The sequence below is a fragment of the Hemicordylus capensis genome, chromosome 1 (genome assembly GCF_027244095.1).
Source record: "Hemicordylus capensis ecotype Gifberg chromosome 1, rHemCap1.1.pri, whole genome shotgun sequence".
Classification (NCBI taxonomy): Eukaryota; Metazoa; Chordata; class Lepidosauria; order Squamata; family Cordylidae; genus Hemicordylus; species Hemicordylus capensis.
Window position 1 is genome coordinate 303,887,352 of NC_069657.1, and position 24,168 is coordinate 303,911,519.

Genomic DNA, 24,168 nt, shown 5'->3' on the forward strand with positions numbered 1-24,168 from the left:
ATGTACCTCTCTGCTGACAAAGTACATGGGCTCCAGTTCGGCTACTATGAGGTGTGGCAGAACGCAGAAGACCGAGTACCTACATGCTTCTGATAGTGTAGGCACCTCCCATAATGGGCAAACCCCTACCCCGATTTCATTTAATTAAAAAGTATATAAACTTTTGAAGGCAAGCGCAATCTCTCCCTTCTTTCTGTCTCTTTCTCCTTTCCCCCACAGTCTGCCTCAAGTTGAAATCCAGTCTGTGAACTGTGTGCTTTTGAGGGTGTGTGTGTGAAATGGTGTTCCCCTTCTCACCTTGCCTTCTTTCCTTAACCCTGAGGTATTTCCCCAAGAGTGCATTTTCTTAAGTTTTAGCCAAAGACATGCACTCACTGTTTCATGGACTATTTTTTTCAGTTACTTCCCACTGTATACCTAAAAACAAACCTGTGAATCACATGCTTTTGTGGGTTTCTCATTAAGTATCACCATTGCCTTGGTGTGTTTCTGGAATTTGCTATTAGCACATGCTTCACATTTGCTCCTGGATTTATAGTGGCACTGCATATACCACCCATACAAAAAAATCATGGCTTCTGATATGGTAAGTGTATGTTTGAAGCCACCCTGAATTTGGGCCATTTGCTCATTTTGTGACATTCAAATGGCCCTAGCCCTGGTGGTAAGGGCATTGGAGGATGTAGTTCCCAATGGAAAAGGTGTTGGATGTTAATCAGGATGTGGAAGGCTTAAAATAGAAATAGCAAGGTCCTATGCTCTTTGTGAGCAAGGGAGCAGCCATCGCAAGTGGAACAGCCTTAAGGCTCTGCCATGAGGTAGGTCAGTGAGGGTGGCTATCTTTTTACTGGACCTCCTCCTGCTCTTCTACCAACAAGCTGAAACATTTTCCTGACATGGAGAAGATTTTCCTGACATGGAGATAAATGGTGGGAAAAGTTTCTTTAGCTAGATATTTGCAGTGCCAATGCACAGTATACAGGAGTGGGATGGCAGCCTTACTTGCTGTTTGTTGAAGAGCCAGAGGCAATTGTACTGGGTTGGGCCAATCAGGCTATCAGTGTTTTTTTTAAAAAACGGTGCATATTACATCTACAAGACCTGGTTTGCATATGCAGCAAAATGAAATGGTAGAATCCAGAGATAATAGTGGATGGTACCACTCCAGACTGCTAGTGAAGGATGCCTTTTAAAAATCTTCCCTTAGTAAAAACTCCATGCAATAAAAAGTTAGCACATGAAAGAGACACTGATTCTAGCCCAGTCTGCTTCCAAAGATTTTGGTTTTCTACTTGCAGTGATATGTTGTTTTTACCTAGAAAAACATACAAAACTGTTATTTTCTCCATCCCACATTCAGTCTGAAGTAAAACTATCCATTTTGCTATCTTAAAACTATCCTCATAAACAAGGCTCAGTCAGTTCCATGAAGCTTACTCCCAGCAAAGTATGGTTGTCTGGGAGTACCCACTGCACTTACTTCCAAAAATATGAGGTACACTTTTGAGAATATAGTATTTGGGATGCCTCCCTATCCTAATTTGAGCTTCACGGGATACCTTTCGCATATGCTGTATCAAGTACTGTGCTTTTATGTCCATGTACACAATTCCAACTCTTACAGCTACCACACTGTTTGTAGACTGGGCCTAATGAAAACACCTGTGGTACATATATATTAAAGAAAAGTTTGTATCTGAAGTTCCCATATCTTTAGGTAATTCCTTTGTTTATCCCAGGGACAAGTGCTTCTGAGACTGTAGTACTACACACATGGGGTATGTGTGTGTGCTAGGCATCTCAAATCACTTTGGAGTGAGTAAGCTTCTTGTGAAGGCTGAGCAGGTAAGCATCCAGTGTATGTGCTTAGACGTGTGTGTGTGTGTGTGTGTGTGTGAGAGAGAGAGAGAGAGAGAGAGAGAGAGAGCTATTTCATTTTTTAAAAAGAATGAAAGAAAATCAGTAACAAAGCTTCCCCGCCCTCCCTTGGTACTGGCTGACATCATGGTTGCAGCAGAAAACCACCCTGAGCCATTTTGGAAGGGCGGTATACAAATCAAATAAATAAATAATAATAAATGAATAAAATGTGTCTGTGCTGCAGGAAGCTTCTGCATGAGTGCGGCACCCACGTGCACAGAAGTGAAAATATGTCCTTGAGGTCTGAGCCACTCTCAGGGACTTATTTTCAGTTGACACAGGACACTTCTGGAGTCCGCGCAAATTGTTGAAATTTGCTCCTCCATCTGCATCTGATGCTGTGCGGCTAGGCAAGCTTCCCACAGTGCAGACACATTTTCCTGGTATGTTTGTGGTGCCTTGCTCTGGTATGTCAGCTACTGACATTGGGCCAATTCAGATAGGTTGTTCAAGTGGCAATTACTAATTAATCCCCCAGCCGAAATCAACAGGAAAGCAGTAAAGTAAGCTGAACTTGCAGCAACACACTTTTATTTGTTGTTCTCAGAGCCTTTGCTGAATGAAACCTATTTGTGAGTAGGCCTTACGGAAGGATTCTATGTCCCAGTGCATTGCTATGTAATACAGTGCTATATTAAATGCTGTGCGGAACATCTGTGTTAATTCCATTTTCAAATTGTTTTAAAATTGTAAAATAAAATAATAATAATAATGCTAAAGAGCTCTAGTGAGGACAACCTGAGAGAGTGTGTGTGAGAGAGGCGGGGATTGGGGGAGAAGAGGAAGATGCAGGGCCAAACTACCTACATGTTACCTTAAACATGTAGCTGGCCTTAATTTTGCTTTACTAAATAGCAGCTGTGGGACAGGGCAGTCAGGATTGGGGCCATGGTGTTAGGGAAGAGGAGTTTTAACCCTTTGATGTCTCTGTGGTACTGATAGAGATTCTCGCCAATCGACAGTTGATATTTGTCCCAGGAGGAAAGCTCTTCTTGGCACCAAATGCAGCTGTTGGGGGGAGGGGTGCCATTCCTGACTAGGACTGTGTCAGGGGGAAAGGATTACAACCCTCCATGGTCCTGATCCCCATGGCACTTTTCCATGGCTACTATTTGGTAAAGGAAAGTTAAGCACATCAGGGCCAATGACACCTTTAATATAATGTGAAGTTTGGCCCTGAATGACTGACTCCCCTCCAGTAACATAGGGATCACCACACATTACAGATGCAGGTGATGGGTCTGTTATATGAGAGGCATGGGTGTGCGCATGGACTGCGTAAAATGGCTCACTCTTTCATTCGGCTGCCTTCTCGGCTGCTGGCCTCTTTATTGGCTTCATGGGTGCCTGCTTGTCCTCTCCATACAGTTGCAGAGCAGGTGAGACTTTTTTCCAATCCAGCTTTGGTCATGGGATGCCTGAGAGCTCTGAGGGGAAGGAAAAAATGCTGACGAGTCCTGGAGCCGGAGTTGGGCGACATGTAAACAGAATGCAGGAAATCAGCAGGCGCCATCTGCATGTAGAGCCTCAACTCACTAAGAGCAGAGCGGGTGTACTTCAAGGTTCAATAGAAGCTAGTCAGAGCATTGCCTCAAAACCTGTGTTCAGGGGCGGAACTCAGCCCTGGAACAAGGAAAATAACCCTAAAGAATAGGAGAGGCAACTCGTTTTTCAATCTGCCAGAACTCTATTTTTAACAGCTGGGTGACATGGAAACAGAAATTCAACAGGAGAGGTTCCCACCTCCCCTGGCATGGGGATGCAGTAATGAAAAAAGCATCTCCTACTTGACATGCAACTACTGAATATGTAGGAGTCCTGCCTGGAGAAACGTGACAGCCCTTTCAGAGGATACCTGTGTGCACTCAGTGTTACTTTGCTCTCACATGTGAGTAACCATAACTATGTGATTACTCCAAGTATTAGGTGGCAGGACTTCTGGGCTGCATGTTGCAACTCTCTGTCAGCTTTGAGTTCAAGCTCCTTTCATATTAGAAATGAAGCAAGTGGCAGTGTGCCAGTGCATTGTGACTTCTGCCCACACCTCTCTTAGGCGATATTTCTGATCAGATAATGACTTGAGCATACCTCCCTTTACCACCCATTTGCCTGTCGAAATGCATGATAGCCCTCTCTGTTTCAAGCCAGTCTAAATAATCTGCTCCTACAAGTGAATTTTCCAGGCAGGTGACACACTTTTGTTGCCATCTTCAAATCCAGTTACTTGCTGTGAACAAAGATGAAGCCACAAAGATTTGTCTCTCACTTTCTTCAGCTATCCAGAGGACGTTGCAGCCGCCCAGTAATGCATATCCACATGGAACTTGGTTTTGTCAGTGGGTTTAATAGGTCAATACCAACCCCCTCAGTGTCAGCACATGCTTGGCAGTTCTGAATGTTCACGCTTGCGGGAATGGGATGGCAGAGATTATCTGAAGCCATGCATGCACGAGGTGCAGTGTGAACTTCCCAATGTAAGATGACTTCAAAAAGACACTGCACAATGGGTGAAGGTTACAATGCAATTCCACTCTGATGGCTGTGTTATTCTTTATTTTTTAAAGATATTTATATCCCTCTTTTTTATTTTTAAAAAATATCCCAAGCATCAGATGTGATGGCCAGAAATTAAAGGTGGAAAACCAGCACAGAGAAGTAAGGTTTAGAGATTCACAGAGTTAAGGTTGAGGAGATTTTTCAAGGCTTTGAGGTGCCTTGCCTCATTAGGCCAAAACTCCAGAAGATTCATGATTGATCTCTTGACTCTTTTCCTCCCTAACTAATATGCAGCCATGAAGGATGCGACATTTTGCTGACAGCAGCAATGTCAGATGAGGTGATGTTTTATTCTTTGCTCCCCATGCTGTTTTCCCAGTCAGAATCACTCCCCTCAGCTGAATTTGTTCTCCATGGGGAAATACTGGCTTGTGGAGTTGATTGGGAGGTAAAAAGTGCATTTTGGGGAGAGCAAGATTTGTGGAGGGTGGTCTACAGGCTCTCTTCCAGCTCCAACCAGTTCTGGCACCCACAGACAGAAGTGAGCCCATAGGGAACTGCTGCTTTTATATATTTATTTATTATAACCAAGAAAAGCATTCTGAGTACGTGAAAAGTCCCGTCAAGTAACCACAGGGGTCCAGCAATGGAGGGGGCAAACTCTCTGACATGACCTAAGGGTTAAATGCTCCCCACTCACCCCACTATTGTCCTGGACAAATTGGCTGCTTCCAGTAGCCGTAAACAAAGTCAGAAGATTGATATGGTTCTCCTGATGTAATATGTAGTTTGGCCCTTTGCATCCCAATGAAGCCAGCTCCTAAGGCCAGTGTAGAAATGTAAAGTAGGATCTCCATCTAACACATACACTTAAGTTAAAATAGTGACAGATTTATTTCCTGAACTTAAAAAAAGAAAAGAAATTACACAAATCTAAATTCATTTTCAGGCATGATACTTAGGTTGCAACCCTAAACACACTTTCCTGGGAGTTAGCCTCACCAAACACGGTGGCTGACATCCAGAGTCACAGTTTGGGGGTGCAGCAGAGCTCTGCCCCTGTGCAGAAAGCTTGCTTTTAATTCCGACAGAGTTGCTGAGCAGCAAAGTGTGCATCAAGGGGGAGGAAGAGTGACGCGGCTCTCTCCTGCCTCTATAAGTGCGTTTTGCATTCCCAAAATATGTTCCTGAGGGCTGCACGGCACAACATATTTTTGGAAGGCAAAGAGCACTGGAGGCAGGGGACCGCAGTGAACCCCCCCCCCCCAACACACACGTGCACTCTCTCTTTAAGAAGACTCTGACTGAGTTAAGAGAAGCCTCTCTGCACACAGTCACAACTCTGCTACGTCCCCAGATTTGCTGCTCTGGATGTCAGCCAGTGAGACTTACTTTGGGGGAAACATGCATAGAATTGCAATGTTTCCATTTCTCAAATCAAATGTAATGCTTTGGCAAGAATATACATCCAGTTTAAAATGTCTGTCTTTCACCTTCTGTGCTTCATTGACAACATTCACTCATTTTACTATGTTTTGACTACGTCTTATTTTCCTATTCATATATTCATATAGTTACCTTAGAAGAGATCCTTGGTTTGCTCAGAGCACAAAGATATATTGTTGAATACATTCAGCACTTTTTTTCCTGCACTTCAAGATGGAACAGGCTGTCCCACCCATTTGCACATTTTGTGAGGCATACCAAGGTGTTCTTTTTGTTAATAAATACATTAAAAAGTCTAGATACAGAAATGATACATTTCTTGGTTTGATAGGGTGACTATTCCAGTCATTTTGTACACAATGATTGCATCTTTTCAAATCTCAAAGTATGAAAGGCAAAAAATAAAAATGTAAATCAGTTACTATGAATAAATTATAATTTAATGGCTTGTTGACTGATATATGTGACTAAGTGGGACTGAAAAACTATTACTCATCAGTCTAAAAAAAGTAGCAGAGAAATACTTTTCATTGCCTTCTTATATGTTTAAAATTAGCCCGTAAATGCTCCCCCACCCCAACCCTGGTGGCTTTTCCACACTGATAAATGATACACATTGTATGTGTGACTGATGACTCTCTCTCTTTCTCCTTCACAACCTCTTGTGATTTGGGAGGAGTGGGAGGTTCAGCTTAAGGATGGAAGAAGAAAAAACAAGTTCAGTTTTACTGCTAGCAGCCATAGGTCCTTGCAAAACAAGTTACCAAAACCTTACAAAATTAAAAAGAGAGTCAATACCTACCTTTTTAAAAACATTCATGACAGTCATTTGGTAACACAACACCTATATAAAATTACTTTCCTCTTCCAAACAGATAAAGTAAAATCTCAGTAAGATAGAAATTATATATATATATATATATATATATATATATATATATATATATATATATATAAAAACAAAATAATGTCTGAGGAAACTGTTCCGGTATGGACTACAAAAGGTGCTTCTAGGTAAATTACTCCTCCATCCTTCCCATTCTAAAAGTTACTGAGTTTGCAGTCCTATCCAGAGACAGTTACACCTAACCCTATTGATTTCCATGAATTTAGACATGCCATTATTAACAGGATAGAGCTGCATGTTTTTGAATGTCCAAAAGAAACCTCTTACCTGATGAAAGCATGTTTCTCACTGTGAATACTTCTCATTTCAGATTTCTGGCCATTTGTTCACATGTGTCCAAGAGGAGATGAAGGCAATTGGATCCTACATAATTTGGCTTTGGTTGGCAATCCTCCTTTCTCCTGTATCTCACGCAATGGCAGTCACTGACAAATCAGGTATTTCCTCCCCTGCTTCTTCTAGTCAGACACAGAATGTTTGTCAAGATGATATTGATGCTGTTGAACAAATAATACAATTATCTGGAAAGCACCTAGGCACAGAAGACTTGTCCAGATAGTCAAACAGTAATGCAGTTACAGAGCAAGTGTATTCTTTTAGTTCACATGGAATAATAATATCACAATGTAGAAATTACTTGTACTCTGAAATGTATGGAAATGGAGCTGTGGAAGCGAAAAGTTTCTAATCTGAGCAGTATTTAATTCAACTTACTATTAAAAGATGTTTCCACCCAAGGTAGCTGAGAGCAATATTTCCATTTCCTGTCCACACAGAAGAGTCTACATTTGGAACAAGCATCAAGTCATTTACAGTTATGTTGTGCTGCCACTGATACTTCCTCATTTTCTTAAGTTACATATTAAAAAAAAATCCAACCCTAGGTTTGGAAACGGAGCACAGTTATGAGTACAGTTGTATTTCATTGGCTCTGTATGCCTGGCACCACAATCCTAACAATACTCACGTGGAAGTAAGTACTATTGATTTTAATGGGACTTGCTTCGGAATAACTGCATAAGATTGCAGCCTTAAACTGAGATCATAAGCACACTTATTTGGAAGGAAGTTCAGTTGGGATGAATGGAACTGATAAGCAAGTGCTCCTAGAAGCATAGTTAGTACATCAGCCAAGCCATGATAAGTGGCTTGTGGTACCCTGTGAAGCACAAATTAAGGAAGAGAGGCATTTCTACCATTCTTGGAAGTAAGCCTCACTGAATTCAGTTGAGCTTACTCCCAGTCAAGTGAATAGACCGGGAGGAAGCCCCATTGAATTCTGTGAAACTTGCTTCCAAGAATATAAAAAAAAATTCTCCCTATTTTAATTTGGGCTTCATAGGATACTCTTTATATATGTTTTTATTACACAGTGCATGGGGTTTTTTTTGTTTGTTTGTTTTGCTAATCTGCTATGTTATCACACTTGCTCACACCTCTGTCCACTGTCCACATATGTATGTATCTATGCCTTTGCACTAACTTGGGGAAAATATACTCAAAACTGAGTTTGCAAGCATGAATAACAAATGGCCCACAGTTTTGACAGAGGCAAGACATCATTAGGGTACCCCAGAGGAGCAACAGGTTCAGGGGCAAGTCTTTGGAAAGTAAGAGACAATGTTTATTTTTGTAAAATGCAGAGGTACAATGTAAAATGTGCTAACTGGCAACCTCAGTACAATTGTGTATTTGCACAGGAAATGAAGGGAACTCCCAGGGAGCAATAAGGGGAGGGAGAGAGAGAGAGGGCTGGTTGAGATTACCTTTGCTCAGCACACACAATAAGGCAGGAGACACACTGAGAGCGTGCCCATCCTGACATCACAGCTATTCCCCTTAGGGGATAGGGCTGCTCTGGGAGGCATGCAGAAGGTTCCAAGTTCCCTCCCTGGCATATCCAAGATAGGGTTGAAAGAGGTTCCTGCTGGCAACTTTGGAGAAGCCACTGCCAGTCTGTAAAGACAATACTGAGCTAGATGGACCAAGGGCCGACTCAGTATATGGCAGCTTCCTATGATCCTAAAACCCTATTTAAATAGGAGCATGTAGAGCGAGCATTCAGATGAATACTCCTCTCAAGAGATTAAAGGATGTCCCAACAGTGTGTCAGGGCATCTTGCAGTGACATCGGAACAGGGCACATCCCAGTTCTTATCAGTTGTGCTGGACTATGTTCATCTGAACCAGCCCAGAGAGAGAATGAAGGTTCTAAGCACCTGGAACTTGGCGGCCACTGGAATGCAGACAGAAGGCGGTGGGCGGGGGGGGGGGAGAGGAGGAGGAGAATGAATAAAAAACTAATCCAGAGCAATGTTAACACCTGACCTCACTCTGCTGTTTTAGGTGTGATACCAAAATGGGTGACTCTAGAGGTGCACCTAGGTGATTTTGGAGCCTGGATCTAAAGGCCTTTGGAGTCCCCACCCCCCGCGCTGCAAATTAAGCATCATCATGCTTGGCCAGGTGACCACACCACTTGGGACAGACCAGAGAATTTGGGGGGCCCCAGGGGCTGTTGAGGTCCCAAAGTCCAGGGGTAAGAGCACATCTGGGTGACTCCAATTGGGGGAGATTCAGGGGTTTCAACCACAGAGGTTTTGCGAAAGTGACAGGCAAAGAGAAACAGCAAGATACTGGCTTGGCACCAAGCTCAAAGGGTTATTATGGTGCTCCATATGCCCACAGCTAACAAAAAGAACACTGGATTTTCCAAGGCAGTCAGGCTCAGGGGTTAGCCCACAGCAAGCCTGCACAGGGAAAGGCCTAACATCATAAGAACATAAGAAGAGCCCTGCTGGATCAGGCCCAAGGCCCATCTAGTACATCATCCTGTTTCACACAGTGGCCTACCAAATGCTGCTGGAAGCCACAGGCAGGAGTTGAGGGCATGCCCTCACTCCTGCTGTTACTTCCCTGCAACTGGTACTCAGAGGCATCCCACCTTTGAAGCTGGAGATGGCCCACAGCCCTCCGACTAGTAGCCATTGATAAACCTCTCCTCCATGAAGTTATCCAAACCCCTCTTAAAGCCATCCAGGTTGTTGGCTGACACCACATCTTGTGGCAGAGAATTCCACAAGTTGATTATGCGTTGTGTGAAAAAGTACTTCCTTTTGTTGGTCCTAGATTTCCTGGCAATCAATTTCATGGGATGACCCCTGGTTCTAGTGTTATGTGAGAGGGAGAAGAATTTCTCTCTATCCACTTTCTCCACACCATGCATGATTTTATAGATTTCTATCATGTCTCCCCTCAGTCATCTTTTTTCTCAACTAAAAAGCCCCAGGTGTTGTAGCTTTGCCTCATAAGAAAGGTGCTCTAGGCCCCTGATCATCTTGTTTGCCCTCTTCTGTACCTTCTCCAGTTCAACAATGTCCTTTTTAAGATGTGGTGGCCAGAATTGTATGCAGTACTCCAGGTGTGGCCGCACCATAGTTTTGTATAAGGGCATTATAATATTAGCTGTTTTATTTTCAGTCCCCTTCCTAATGATCCCTAGCATGGAATTGGCCGTTTTCACAGGTGCCGCACATTGAGTTGACACTTTCAACGAGCTGTCCACCACGACCCCAAGATCTTTCTCCTGGTCAGTCACCGACAGCTCAAATCCCATCAGCGTATACTTGAAGTTGGGGTTTTTCGTCCCAGTGTGCATCACTTTACACTTGCCAACACTGAACTGCATTTGCCACTTTGTCGCCCACTCCCCCAGTTTGGAGAGATCTTTTGGAGCTCCTCACAATCTGTTTTGGATTTTACTACCCGAAATAATTTGGTATCATCTGCAAATTTGGCCGCCTCGCTGCTTACCCCTGCTTCTAGATCATTTATGAATATATTAAAAAGCACCAGTCCCAGTACAGATCCTCGGGGAACCCCACTTCTTACTTCTCTCCATTGCGAAAACTCTCCATTTATACCTACCCTCTGTTTCCTGTCTTTCAACCAGTTAGCAATCCACACATGTACTTGTCCACTTATCCCATGACTGCTAAGTTTCCTCAGGAGTCTTTGATGAGGAACATTGTCAAAAGCTTTTTGGAAGTCCAGGTATACTATGTCAACTGGATCACTTTGATCCACACACTTGTTGACATTCTCAAAGAACTTTAAAAGGTTTGTGGGGCAAGATTTACCTTTGCAGAACCCATGCTGGTTCACTCCCAGCAGGGCCTGTTTTTCTATGTGCTTTACAATTTTATCCTTGAGGATGCCTTCCATCAATTTGCCTGGAATGTACATTAAGCTAACCAGCCTGTAGTTTCAGTGGTTCTCTTCCAAGGAAAAGGAGTTTTACTCCAAAGTTCTGGGTTTCTCAGGCAGTGAAATACAGGGAGTGATCTATAGCAAGCCCATGCAGAAAGCAACCCAAGGAACCTTAGTTCCAAGAATTTCCAGGGCAGTGTTGTGCAAGTCTCCCCACAGCAAGCTCAGACAAGGAACCCTCAAGAATGGTGATTTTCAGTCCCGCTTCATTGGTTCTGGACCCCGCAGTCCAGTGTTCCAACTTCTGGACTCAGCATTCAGGCTTCTGTCAGTAATTGGTGGCTTAAGCTGCCAGTTAAAGGCAGTCTGTGTCACTAATCTTCCAGGGGGGTGGGGTGAGAGCTTTTGCACTGCTGTTCAAGAGCACAGGCTATTTAACAACATCCTCCCCCCACCGACACACACACGCTTGCAAAGTTCTAAAGGTGGGAAAACTTAGAAATACAATGGAGACAGAGGAGAATGTTCCAGCACTGGATCTAGAGGAGATCGGCAACTAGAGTAGCCATTATTTAGATGGATTGCCAGAATAAAAGGACTCTCCTGTGCTGAATCTAAGTAACTGCCTGGATAACGTGTCCTGATTATACTATAGGGTGGGGCTCCTCAAGTTCCCAGGAATGATTGTTCAAGATCCCTGGTTAGCATTGCTTGGAACTCTGACTTCATTAGGAATACAAGGAATTCTTGACAGGTCTGTTACGTCTCCAGATGCAGCTTACACCAGTTCTTAGCCTTTTGGCTAAGGTTGTGTCGTGTAGCTTACACCTGTTCAGATTTGCATGATGCAGCAGTTTTGTCCCATCTAGGGGCTAGCTTTTCCCGCTTGGTATCAAATGCTCATCTATGTGTGGAGTTTAGCCTTGCTGAGGTCAAAGGGCCTAAGATGGGAGGGAAGCTGTCCCTCAACAGCTGCACTAGCTAGTCTTTCTCTGGACTAAAATACACCTGGCAATTAGTATCTGTAGTAACAGGTAACATGTGAGTCCTATGAAGACAAAGGGTATTTGAAAGAAATATATGGCTTGCCACACATGCTTTATACCTGGGATCCCTTAGCTGTTTTTTGTTTCCTTTCTGTTTGTTGCTGCGTTGTCAGTCTCTGTCTTTCGAGCGCATTGCCCTTCCACATCTTTCTCCAGCTTTGGGCCATCTGCTTCTCAGATCTGTCATGATAGCTGCCATCAACACAGAAATAAGCAGGATGTTTAAACATGTGCAACCAGACCCGAAACAAGCAGTTAAAAGTGCAAAAGGGGGTGGGGGTAGGGAGCAAGAAAGAAATGTGCAGCTTTAAAAGAACATTTGTACAGTTCAAAAATTCAGGTCATGCAAATGCTGCATTATGTTAAGATAATGTAAAACGTGACTGATAATGAGAAAAGTAAGAAGAGTAGTCTAGAATACAGACCCTGATCGATTGTGTCCATTTCTCCACCCCCTGCCAAAGACGCTTCCTGCAGACTCCACTCCTACTCATTGCAGTCTTCACCAATGAAACTGTGTTGTCAAATTCCTAGTTTTGTAGATTTTCCTCATTCTATGTAGGCTTCTAAATGTCATGGAATATGACTCTATGCAAAAACGTATGTGTGTGCATACAAGGAAAATGCACAGCTGTATGTTGTAAGTAGTGCACACTACACATATGAATTAATTCATCTATGTGCAGTTCTGAATTTTCCTTTTTAAAGGCCCTGGAAATGTCTCTTTAGTGACTGCAGAAATTATGACATTGGTGGTATTTCATCAAATATTGATCTAACACTATCTTGGGACTGGTCATAGATTGCATTCATAACTAAAGTTCTGAAGATTGTTTAGTTTGGTAATGCTCACTATGTGGCACTAAGAGAGCTGTTTTTGAACAATCCTACAGGCTGCACAGGCTGTTCTTTGGTTTGACATCAGACACTGTAGAAGAGCATCTTACTCATACACATGTGGAAGTAGTAGTAGTAGTAACTGACAATAATGAAATGAAGTTGATATATAGATACTACTGTTCACCTCATGCCCACATGGAGTAGATGGAAGCTATGCATTATTACATCTAAATATTATTAGATCAATTTTAGACCAACAAGACCCCAACGTTGAATAGGACTTCTAAGCAATCCTGCAATACCAATAATAAGTATCAAATGATAATGATTTTGCTGTAGCGTAGTAAGAGCTGTGGATAAGCAGACCTTGCATTACAGATTCTTTCCTAAATCCTTAAGGCAGCAAAAATTCCAGAAGACTTGCTGATCTCAGCTCCTGAGAGAAAGAAGGTAAACTACCCAGTGAACCTATAATATCCTTCCCTTGCCCTTTGAAGTGTGAAGTTTTACAGCTCTGGAAGACGCCTCTCCTTAGCTGGATGGTATAATATGTAGAGCTGAAAACATAACAGAATATTTTCTGTTAAGGATTCCAGATGGTCAGCACTACACATGTATATTTGACCATTAAAGTGACAAATGAAGAATGTCAACATTCACCAGAGTATGTTAACAATTTCTTTGTGAGTGATACTGGTGATAGTCAACATTCACCAGAAAAAATTATAAAAGCTGTATTGACATTCTCCTATTTCTATCCTCCTCAATAACACATGCTTTAGAATTTACATAAGTTTTAAAGCCAAACTGCAGAGGGTGCAGCTTTGAAAGGCCAAAAAAAAAAAAATTAAGTTCAGCATAAAAAAGTGAGAGATATCAACGTTATTTATGCCACAAGAAATAGCTGAGGTAGACGTATCAAAGCAGAGCCAAATCTCCAAGCACCTAGTTCTTTTAAAATTCTCCTCTGCTTCATTATTGCTGAATATCACCCCATTCTAGATTGTCTTTTTATGTTGCTTCTGTTTCTTCCCATCAAATGGTCCCTATATTCCTGTCTGTCTCTCTGCTTCTTCCCTGCCGCTTCCTCATTCCTTAAATGATTCTATTTTGCTGAGTTTGCTTCTCTGGGGGTCTAAAACGGTTTTGGATTGAGACCTTTACAGATTGCTCACAATAGTCTAACTGCATTGAAATTATTCTAGGAACACTTGGAATGTCACAGAAGGCTCCTAATTAACCTTGATTTCTAAAGTGTTATATACTGATATATGGATGCAATGAGAGAGAGAGAGAGAGAGAGAGAGAGAGAGCGCATATTGATTACATGTGTGGGTTATTATGAAGAAAAAAGTAAGGTTTACTTTCGGCTCAGTATCTTGAATAAGCCTGGGGAATGACTTCATTTAATTAGCTAATATGGTATTAATTAAGGAAATGGCAAGGCTGAAAAAAGATGTTGCAGAATGGCAAATTATGCTGGTTCTGCCTGCAGCAGCCTGCCTGAGCATATGCTGATAGCTCTTTGGTTCATACAGTACACAGCAATGCTCCCTTTCAGTTTTCACTTGTGCAGAACTGCTTGTAGAACAGCCATTGACTGGAGGGAAGTGATTACTTCTAAAAATAAAATATAACAAATCTAGGAGAGAGGATTGGGTTACAATGCTGAAGCTCATGGAGTTGTCAACAGCCATGTGTTAAAGCCTAAATAGACTAAAGATAACTTGTTTCTCCTAATTGTTTTATTCCCTGACTTTTCGGGGATTAAGCTTGTTTAAGAACGTATATTTCACAGTGCTGACAGGACCTTTTGTTTGACATGGTCATAAAGTGATAATTTATACATTTTAGTTTAACATGAATCATTCATTTGAGTTATTTCCTAGTGATTAGTGCTCTGCCTCCCAAATTCCTATTACAAGCATAATTCTATATATATATCAGCCCCAATCCAGTTACAGTTCATCTTGACTGAGCCTGCAATCCAATGCATGCTTTTTTGACAGCAAGGCTGCAACCTTGTGCACTCCTCCTTGGCAATAAGTCCCACTGAACTTAGCTGAACTTCCAAGTAAACATTAATTGGATCAGAATCCAAATATCTCATTGAAACCAATTGCTTTGAATATTTTATTCATTCATTCATTCATTGAATTTTTATACTGCCCTTCCAAAACGGCTCAGGGTGGTTTACTATTAAAAACAGAAATCATTAAAACCAATACCAATTAAAACAGAAATACAAATATGAACAACAATTTAAAAACATCTTAAAAAACAATTAAACAGTCAGAACAATTAAAACCCTGAAAACCAGGTTAGCATTAGAACAATTAAAACTAATTAAAAACCCTGAAAGGCCAGGCCGAACAGATGGGTTTTAAGGGCTCTCTTGAAGGTCGGTAAGGAATTAAGATTACAAATTTCTGCTTGGAGTGCATTCCACAGCCCGGGAGCAGCTACAGAGAAGGCCCGCCTCTGAGTCGCCACCAAACGAACCGGTGGTAACTGCAGACAGACCTCCTCAGATGACCTCAATGTGCAGTGGGGATCATGTAAAAGAAGGCACTCTCTAAAATATCTCAGACCCAAGCCATTCAGAGCTTTAAAGGTAATAACCAGCACTTTGTATTTTGCCTGGAAACATATCGGCAGCCAGTGTAACTGTTTCAAAACAGGAAAAATATGGTCTCTCCGGGTTGCCCCAGAGTCCAATCTGGCTGCCGCATTCTGAACTAAATGAAGTTTCTGGACTACGTACAAAGGCAGCCCCACGTAGAGCACATTGCAATAGTCAAGCTGGGAGGTTACCAGCTGATGTGCCACTGTTTTGAGCTCATCCTCTTCAAGGAATGGGTGCAGCTGTCGAATCAGCCGAAGCTGATAGAAAGCACTCCTGGCCATGGCCTCCACCTGAGATACCAGGGTGAGGCTGGGTCCAAGTTGTACTCCCAAGTTGGGCACCTGCTCCTTCTGGGGGAGTGTAATCCCATCAAGCACAGGAAGATCTAACTCACCCCTCAGATTCTGAGCCCCCACAATGAGCACCTCCATCTTGCTTGGATTCAGCTTCAATTTGTTATCACTCATCCAGCCCATTACTGCCTGTAGGTAGGCATTCAGAGAATGAGTGCCATTTCCTGAAGATGAAAAGGAGAAGGAGATTTGGGTGTCATCAGCATACTGATAACACCCTGCAACAAATCTCCTGATCACCTCACCCAGCGGTTTCATGGAGATGTTAAAAAGCATTGGTGACAGAATGGAGCCCTGAGGAACTCCATATAACAGCTCCTGTTTTGAGGAACAACTGTCCCCAAGCTCCACCATCTGGAATCTACCCAAGAGATAGGAACGGAACCACAGCAAGGCAGTGCCCCCTATCCCCAACTCCCCCAGGTGATCCAGAAGGATACCATGGTTGATGGTATCGAACGCTGCCGAGAGATCCAGAAGAACCAGCAGAATCACACTCCCTCTGTCAATTCCCCGGTAAAGGTCATCCATCAGGCCGACCAAAGCTGTCTCAACCCCATAGCCCACTCTAAAGCCTGTTTGAAATGGGTCTAGATAATCAGTTTTCTCCAAGACTGCCTGGAGCTGGTTGGCCACCACCCTCTCAATCACCTTGCCCAACCAAGGGAGTTTGGAGATTGGCCTGTAGCTGTTCATCGCTAAGGGGTCTAAGGAATTGCTAAGGAATAGCGATAAGTTGTGATAAACTTCATCTGGTTCATGGTCATGAATTCTGTTGTGCAATTGTATTCAGTCTGTACACGTTCAGAAGTTATCAAAACCGATAGAGAACATTTGTGACACATTTGACACACAGCATATTACTCATGGTGCAAATGTTAGGTCAGAATTTGGGGGGGATGAGTGTTGGTGCAAGGATCCCAAAAGTTTGTAAGAATGCTCTGTAATTCAATGGTCTTCAGCTGGTGGTTTGGGAGTTACAAGTGGGTCATGCCCTGAACTAAGATGGGTCTTATCAGTGACTCCATCATCACAATTTTCTTGTTGTCATTTAGGGTTATTTTTAAAAGAAACAGAAAAACAGAGCTACAGAAGCCCTATTCAGACATCATGTTGTACATGCACTCAGGTCCATATTATACATGTGTTTCAAGCCATATTCCACATTATATTTGATGCATGTACAATCTGTATATGCACACATGTATAGTTATCCATACCTTATGCATAGTTATTCATACATTATGCGCAACGCATGTCAATAGTTCACTTCCTATCTGTACACTGCATTTGAGGGGGTCTATACCCAAGTTTACTTTTGAAGTGAACACATGTTCAGTCATTCACACATAAAGAAGTACATGTGCACAGACATCTGTATGCACATACAACATAACGCCTGAATTGAGCTTGTGTGAATGACTTAACATTCATTCATTTTAAAAGTAAACATGGGTACAGGACTCCTCAGATGCATCATATTGATAGGAAGTGTACTGCTGTTTGTACATGGAACATAATATATGAATAACCATACATGCATGGAGATCTGTACATGCGTACACTGTACACAGATTTTATGTGTTTTCAACACAACATGTGAAAAGGACTAGAGAGAGAATAAAAGAGAAGACAGAGGACAAACGCAGAGGAAACCAGACACAAAGCTCTTTTACAGGTGCAATGTCTAGAATGAAAATGCTGCTTTCAGCTGCTTGAAAATATTATTTTCAAAATATCATTGGTTTAATCTCCAAACATCACATTCAAAAACACTTAAAATCGCACAAATTAGTACAATACCATATTGTATTAAATTTCCATGTAAAATTAAAATAGGTCTGCATTACTAAAACTGTACAATGAATAGTTCCTCCAGTGGAACTGTTTATGAATAAGTGTGGTTGCTACACACGGGGTATTACTCAGACACTGACTGTACACAAGTTGAACTCTGACCATTGTGTGTCATTTAAAAGTTGACTTTCAGTCACAGTTCACATTCTATTTATGGCTCAGTGTCATACAGCATTTAGTTTGCATAGATGTATAATATCACATGTGATATTGCTATTTTAAATATTTTGCTTTTCAGGTGAAATTAATAGAATGCCTGAATGTCAAAAATGGGTATATTTCCCTCCCATGCTATTGGCACATGGTTTCTCCCTCCCATTTTTATTGGCTATTGTGCCATGTTTTATACCATATTATCAATTGTAGGCCTATGTTGGCTATAATCATGGAATGCTGATTGTGGGACACACACACAGAAGGTTTAGAATTCTGGCTGAAAATAATCAAGATGGAGGTTGAAAGAAGGTAATGGTTCTATAATAATAGTCTATCCTTCTGAGTATTACTCAGTAACACACCCTGGTGTGGACCGTCTACACAAATTGAACTTTGCACATAGTGTGTCATTTAACATTTGCATACCCGGTGCCAAAACTTGCATTAGATCCAAGTTCTATTTATGGCTCACTGTTCTATATTACATGTAGTAAACTGTTCACATTTTTGTAGTCTTGCAGAATCTCTTCCAGGTCACTATCAACAAAGACTTTCAAATAGTAGTCCATGTTCTGCAGCAGTGTTGGGAGGCTGTCTTCTATTGGCTCTAATTCCCATTTGTACTATGATTGCTATGTTTTTTCTGGATTTCTAAATACCCACTGAGGGCTACTTGTTGAAGGCCAAGAGGCAGTAGAAAGAGGGAGAGAAAAAGGTCATTTGACAATGAATGTACTGATACAGAGATACAAAAAGAGTCTTGTGCCACCTTAAAAGAGTAAGTCGTTTATTGTAGCAAAATATAAACATGTTAGTAGTCTGTAAAGTGCCACAAACCTCTTCATTGTATTTTCTGCAATAGGTGAATACAAATATCCCTCTGGAAACAGATAAAAGTAATGGAACATCATCTTTCTTTAATTGAAAGTCCTTTTAAAAAACTGTGAGCTCAGGAAGGCAAATATTTTTATGCTTATGTTGTGTTTGGTTTTGGAAAATATTTCTACCAAAAAGAAAAATCCTTTCTGTAAATGGAAGCAGAGAAGTTGTTGCACAATAAACTGAACAGATGGTGGCCTTGTAACGTGTGAATTGGTTACAAAATTACAGTCCATCCATGACAATGAAATAATAGAAATAATCTATTAATTCTGGATCTTCATTTGGGGAAAACTGCCTTTTGTGTGAAAGATGTTCTCTATTATTATGTGAAAACAATGAGAAAAAACAGTATTTCTTTTCACCCTGTGAATCTCATAATCAATATATAGGATGTAAATTGGTTTATTACATATACTAATAGTGAACTTAGGTATCAGTCTGGAAATTACATAGGGCCATCCAAAAAAAGGTAATGATTTCTGCTTACTCAGGGGATTCCGTAGGTACACAGAACAATATCTATTTGTAAGTTAAAAAGAAAAACAATATTTAAAATCTCCCAGAATCACCCCGTGAGGACCTTACAGGCTGCCCATTTGTTTCTAGGGGCCATGTTGCTATCACCCAATCACAGATATGCTAACAGTTTGGACTTTTCTACTGATATTTATGGGCAGCTCAGGGTGGAACTGGGTTTACAGAAAGCAGACCGGCTGATTGAGTCTTTAGTCCATATCAGCCATAGATTTAACTGAGAGTTCATACAGCCTGTCTAACTTCTGGTTTCTTTAAATCCTCCACCCATCCCACCCCATCACTGGGGCAGAAGCAAAACTTCTAATAAATACCCATGAAAAAAATCTGATTTTAATGTAGCTGTGATAGGGAACTATTGGCATGCTCCCTACAAAGAAAAGGTAGCACCAAAGACTGGGGCTGTCCAAGATATTGTAGTGTCTGAAAGCAAGGCACCAGATTCTCACAAACAACCCCTGGAAGCTTTGGAAGTTGCGGTGGGGCTGGGCAGGAAGGAGGGAAGATTACCAACAGCCTCCTTTCCTCTCCTTGTACTACAGCAAGCTTTGCAAGGAGTGTGAGGAGAGGCACTCCTTGCAAAGCTTAAAAGGGCCAGATCGGTCCCAAAGAGCTGTGCCAATGGTGGTAGGGGGCATCTTGTCATTCTGCTGGCATCCCAATATTCTGACACCTGAGGCAGTCACCTCCCCTCCGCTCATGAAAAGACCACCCTGCCAAAGATAGAAGTTCCCCCTCTCTAGTCCATGAGATGAATGTTAGTATTTCTTGTCTCTGTGTCTCCAGCATTCTGTAAGGTCCTGCAGTCTTGAAGGTGTCAGTGGGGAGGGAGAGAAAGAAAGTTGAGGATGGGAAGAGAGAGGGGGAACTGCCTATTCAAGCCCCTAACAGCTTGTAGTAAGTATTCAGGAGAGGAGGATTATGGGTTGTGTGGGATGCATGCAATGAGGTTTAAAAAACAAACAAACCGCTGCCCCCTCCTGCACTACAGAATTTCAACAGGGAGGAAAGGAAAAACATACTTTCCCTTCAACCCCCTGTCCAGGACCTCCCCACCCACCAATAACAAACAGATCTTGGGTTAGAAGCCAGCCCCAAATCTGAACCTTTAATGCTACATAGGGAAGCCCTCGAGGGATTAAGGAATGAGAAAAGGTGCTCCTTTCCCTTCCCTTTGAGTGAGGCCTGAACATCACTACAAGGCACCTATTGCAGGCAGGGCAGGGGTGTAACTATAATTGAGCGAACGAGTTCGAAGAACCCAGGCCCTTCAGTTCTTGAGGGCCCCCCAGCTCCACCTCTCCCTATTTTCTTCATTATCTCCCTCATTCTGAGGGGGGGGGCAGGGAGAGGGTGAACATGGCCCCCCTCTCTTCTAGCTATGCCCCTGAGGCAGGGTGAAGAATCTTATGGATACATTGCAACATTTTGCTGTAGGTCTCCCTTATGCATTACTTTAGTCCCAAGTGTGGGCAGCTTTCTAAAGGAAGAGATAGTTCTGGTGTAAATTGATAATTCTTAGATATGTTTCATCTTTGATTAAACACTTACTGCTTTCAGATAGAACTGGCTTCATTAATCACCTCATAAGAAAAGAATGCTTTATTTAAATGAGTTCTTTTCAGCATAAAATTGCTGGGGGTTTTCCAAGTTAGCAGTGTATATTATATTAATGTTGAAGTTGGGATACTTGTATGTATTTGTAGAGGTAAGTATACAGCTTACATGTTTGCAGCGATTGGTAGTGAACTGGAAACATTTCCAATATTGACATTTTCTGTGTTACTTTTTCTTCTCTGTGGTCTTGGAACTCCTTCAATATGTTTCCCGGCTGGTGCTCTGCAATGCCTTCTCCCTTTTCACCTTATGACGCACTGGAAAGCCCCTGTTGGTTTGTTTTGACCATCTTTCTTAGGGACTTTACATTTTAAATTCAAGACAGATTCCATCTGAAATTAAATGACCCAGCCAGCACTTGACTCAAATGGCTCACACATGGTTACTCCTTTAAGCAATATTTTGGTACCAAAAATTGCCGCCTGTATGTAATTTCAGCCTGTAAGGCTTGGCTCATGGACATACTAGCCGTGGAATCCTATGCTGAATTAAATGATTAGAAGTCTATTCACATGCTACTGAGCCACTTCTTTTGGTCATAAGAGCATGTGACAGCTATATGATTTGTGAGTGCTTAGCTCTTGATGCTACGTTGGAAACCACTGCAGCTGAACCACATATGGCTCTTACAAATTCCATATGTGATTCAACAACTCCTCTATGGGGAAAAAAAGAAACACTTCTTCATGTGGCCCTAGCAAAACCTATGAGCTACCTGTAAGGCTCTAACTAGGTCATCATCAAAATTTGGGTAGGTCCTCCAATCCTGGAACCCCAGCCTGGACTTTGTAATTGTACTCCAAATAGATAAATATTGGAGTTAAAGTCTTGAAGGTTAATTAGTGCACTATTCAGAAATGAAAATAAAGTTTATTTGGGTAGAATTTTGCTAATTAGATTCAGTGGCTTGAGCCTTAATATCAAGATTAACCTTCTGCAGATGTGCCAGGGTTTTTTTCCTCTGTGAGAGGAAAAGGGGGGGCAAATCTCCCTCTGCAGACACTTGTACCTCCTGAAGTTATGCCTTCCTATTCATTTTTGTTTGTTTGTTTATATAGTTATATCCTGCTCTTCCTCCAAGGAGCCCAGAATGGTGTACATTGTTATGTTATCCCTAGAACAACCTTGTGAAGTAGGTTAGGCTAAAAGATAAGTGAGTGCCTCAGAGTCATCCCAGGGAGTTTCATGGCCGAACAGAGATTTGAATTCAAGCCTTCTCAGGCATAGTCTAACATTCAGGGGAGATAGATTTAGGACACAGGCTACTGCAGAGGGAAGTGAAGATAGCCAAAAAAATGCCCTTCCCTTCTTGCACAACAGAAATACTGGCACATCCACGGAAGGTTATTCGGGATGTCAGTTATTCAATCCTTCCATATAAATTTAGTGTAGCATGAGTTTAGATTAACTGTTAAATAAAGTCAGTTCAGACTGCATTCTGAATGAATGTAATTAAGAAATGTTGGAATACTTTGCTTAAGAAAAATGTTAACATACTTTTAAAAATCCCTGTAGTAGAGCTGCTTTCTTGTGGACATTTTAGGAAAAGAACATTTATCTCATTATTTAACATTGTTCAGAAAGTGCATTGTGACAAAAAGGACTGTCTTCTGAGTAAATAACATCTGGCTGTTAACCTTGTAATCCAATTATATGCTTTCATTCTTGCTTTGCTGTCATTCATGCTTTGTTGTTGAAAACTTTAATCTAACCCCCCACCCACATTTTACAGCTTACAGAAAGAAAAATGCACAAAAACATATAATACTGTGTGGTGTTTTATATATAAACAGTTTTGAGATTGTATTCTAAATCATTATACCGTGAATGGAGCATAAAGTTAATATGTGCTTACACTAACCACAAATAATTGAAATACATAATATATCAACTCTTTATTGCAACATTAGGAATATATATTGAATATTATCATTTAATAAAAGGTTTAGTGAAATTGTTATCTTTAATGTAAAGGAAAATGAGAAACTTTGATGTTTTAATGAATATCTCAAAGGTTCTCAAAGACTTTGGTTCAAATACCACCATAGCTTTGGACTCACTTAAAAGCTATTCACACGAGCAGCCCAACCCCGGTTAGGGTAGTCTAGCCTGGGTTGGGCTGCTCGTGTGGAGTGCCAGGATCACTCCTGATCCCAGTGCTTCTGCTCCCGCTAGCCCAACTTCTTGACCCGGCCCTTAACTGGTGTTAGAGGACGTGAGCATGCCCTCAACCTCAGATCCAGGGGTGTGTGTGTGCTAGTGCTGCATGCAGCCCGAGTGTATACAGAGTTGAGTGCTTAGCGCACCTGATGCATGGAGGAAACCCCCAGTGCACCACACTGCTTGAGTGGTGCATTTTGGGATTCCTGGAGACCAGTGGTGATGTGCAGAGAACTGGAAAAGCTGGTTCGGCTCAAATCCAAACCAAGTTTGAGACGACCCGGCTCGGTTCAGTTACATGCACACTTGAACTGGATCCAGTTCAGGTTAGTGGTGTGCACGGACCGGTCTGGGGCCATACAAAAGGCCTCCGGACTGGTCCAGAATTCTGGCAAGGGGGGGTGTGTCTTTAAGGAGGGGCGGTAGTACTTACCCCCACACACACACACCGCTCTTCCCCCTCCGGCGCTGGCGCTCTTTCTACTTTAACTCTTTGAAGACAACGATGGGGGCAGGGGCGGCAGGGAGGAACTCTGCCACCCCAAGAATGTTTTTGGAAAGTCCAGTGCCGGAGGGGGAAGAGCGGTGGGGCAGGGGTAAAGTACTACCGCCCCCCCTTAAAGACACACTCCCCCCAGTGCCGGGCCACGCCTCCGTGGTTCCATGCATATCCCTAGTTCAGGTTTGAACCAAGCCATTTTGAAAGGCTGTGAGGCTTACTGGTAAAAGGGAATCTAGTAAGGATTCCCCTTTACCAATAAAGGGCAGGGGAGCTTCTGTAAAAGTAAGTAGGCGGGAGGAGAGTAAAAATGTACCTTTAGAAGTGTCACCGCTGCTGCTGGCACCAGAGGCCACAGTGGAGAGGCTGGTGGGGGCAGTGGGGGGAGAGGGGGGTACAAAAAGATGACTGACAACAGATAATTAGAGCAAACCAATTTTTTGTTGAACATTTCAGCTTACTCCATCAGCAACAGTTGGATTTTTTTAAAAGGTTGTATGAGCACACGCAGGTCAGAAGGTGGCAGTTAAAAATGTAGTGTTAGCAAAGTTCAAGAAAAGATTGATGGACAGATGTTGCAGATGAATCTAAGGTGGTTTTATGTATTATCTTCCAAGTTC

At 42.1% G+C, this 24,168-nt stretch overlaps 1 protein-coding gene across 12 annotated transcripts in view; it reads left to right on the forward strand.

Annotated features, from left to right (window-relative positions):
* COL19A1 (collagen type XIX alpha 1 chain) overlaps positions 1–24,168 on the forward strand; it is a 404,037-nt gene that overhangs the window by 11,995 nt on the left and 367,874 nt on the right. For 5 of the 12 annotated variants that reach the window (XR_008314075.1, XM_053286720.1, XM_053286729.1 and 2 more), the window contains exons 1-2: positions 3,183–3,299; positions 7,080–7,206. Coding sequence is in view for 11 of the 12 variants with exons in the window: in XM_053286720.1 (XP_053142695.1) it covers positions 3,204–3,299; positions 7,080–7,206 (223 nt within the window). In the remaining variant the exon portion in view is untranslated. Of the gene's footprint in view, positions 1–1,737; positions 1,846–3,182; positions 3,300–7,079; positions 7,207–20,105; positions 20,170–24,168 lie in introns of those variants that run through there. The other 7 variants (XM_053286727.1, XM_053286726.1, XM_053286724.1 and 4 more) reach the window with 3 other exon arrangements.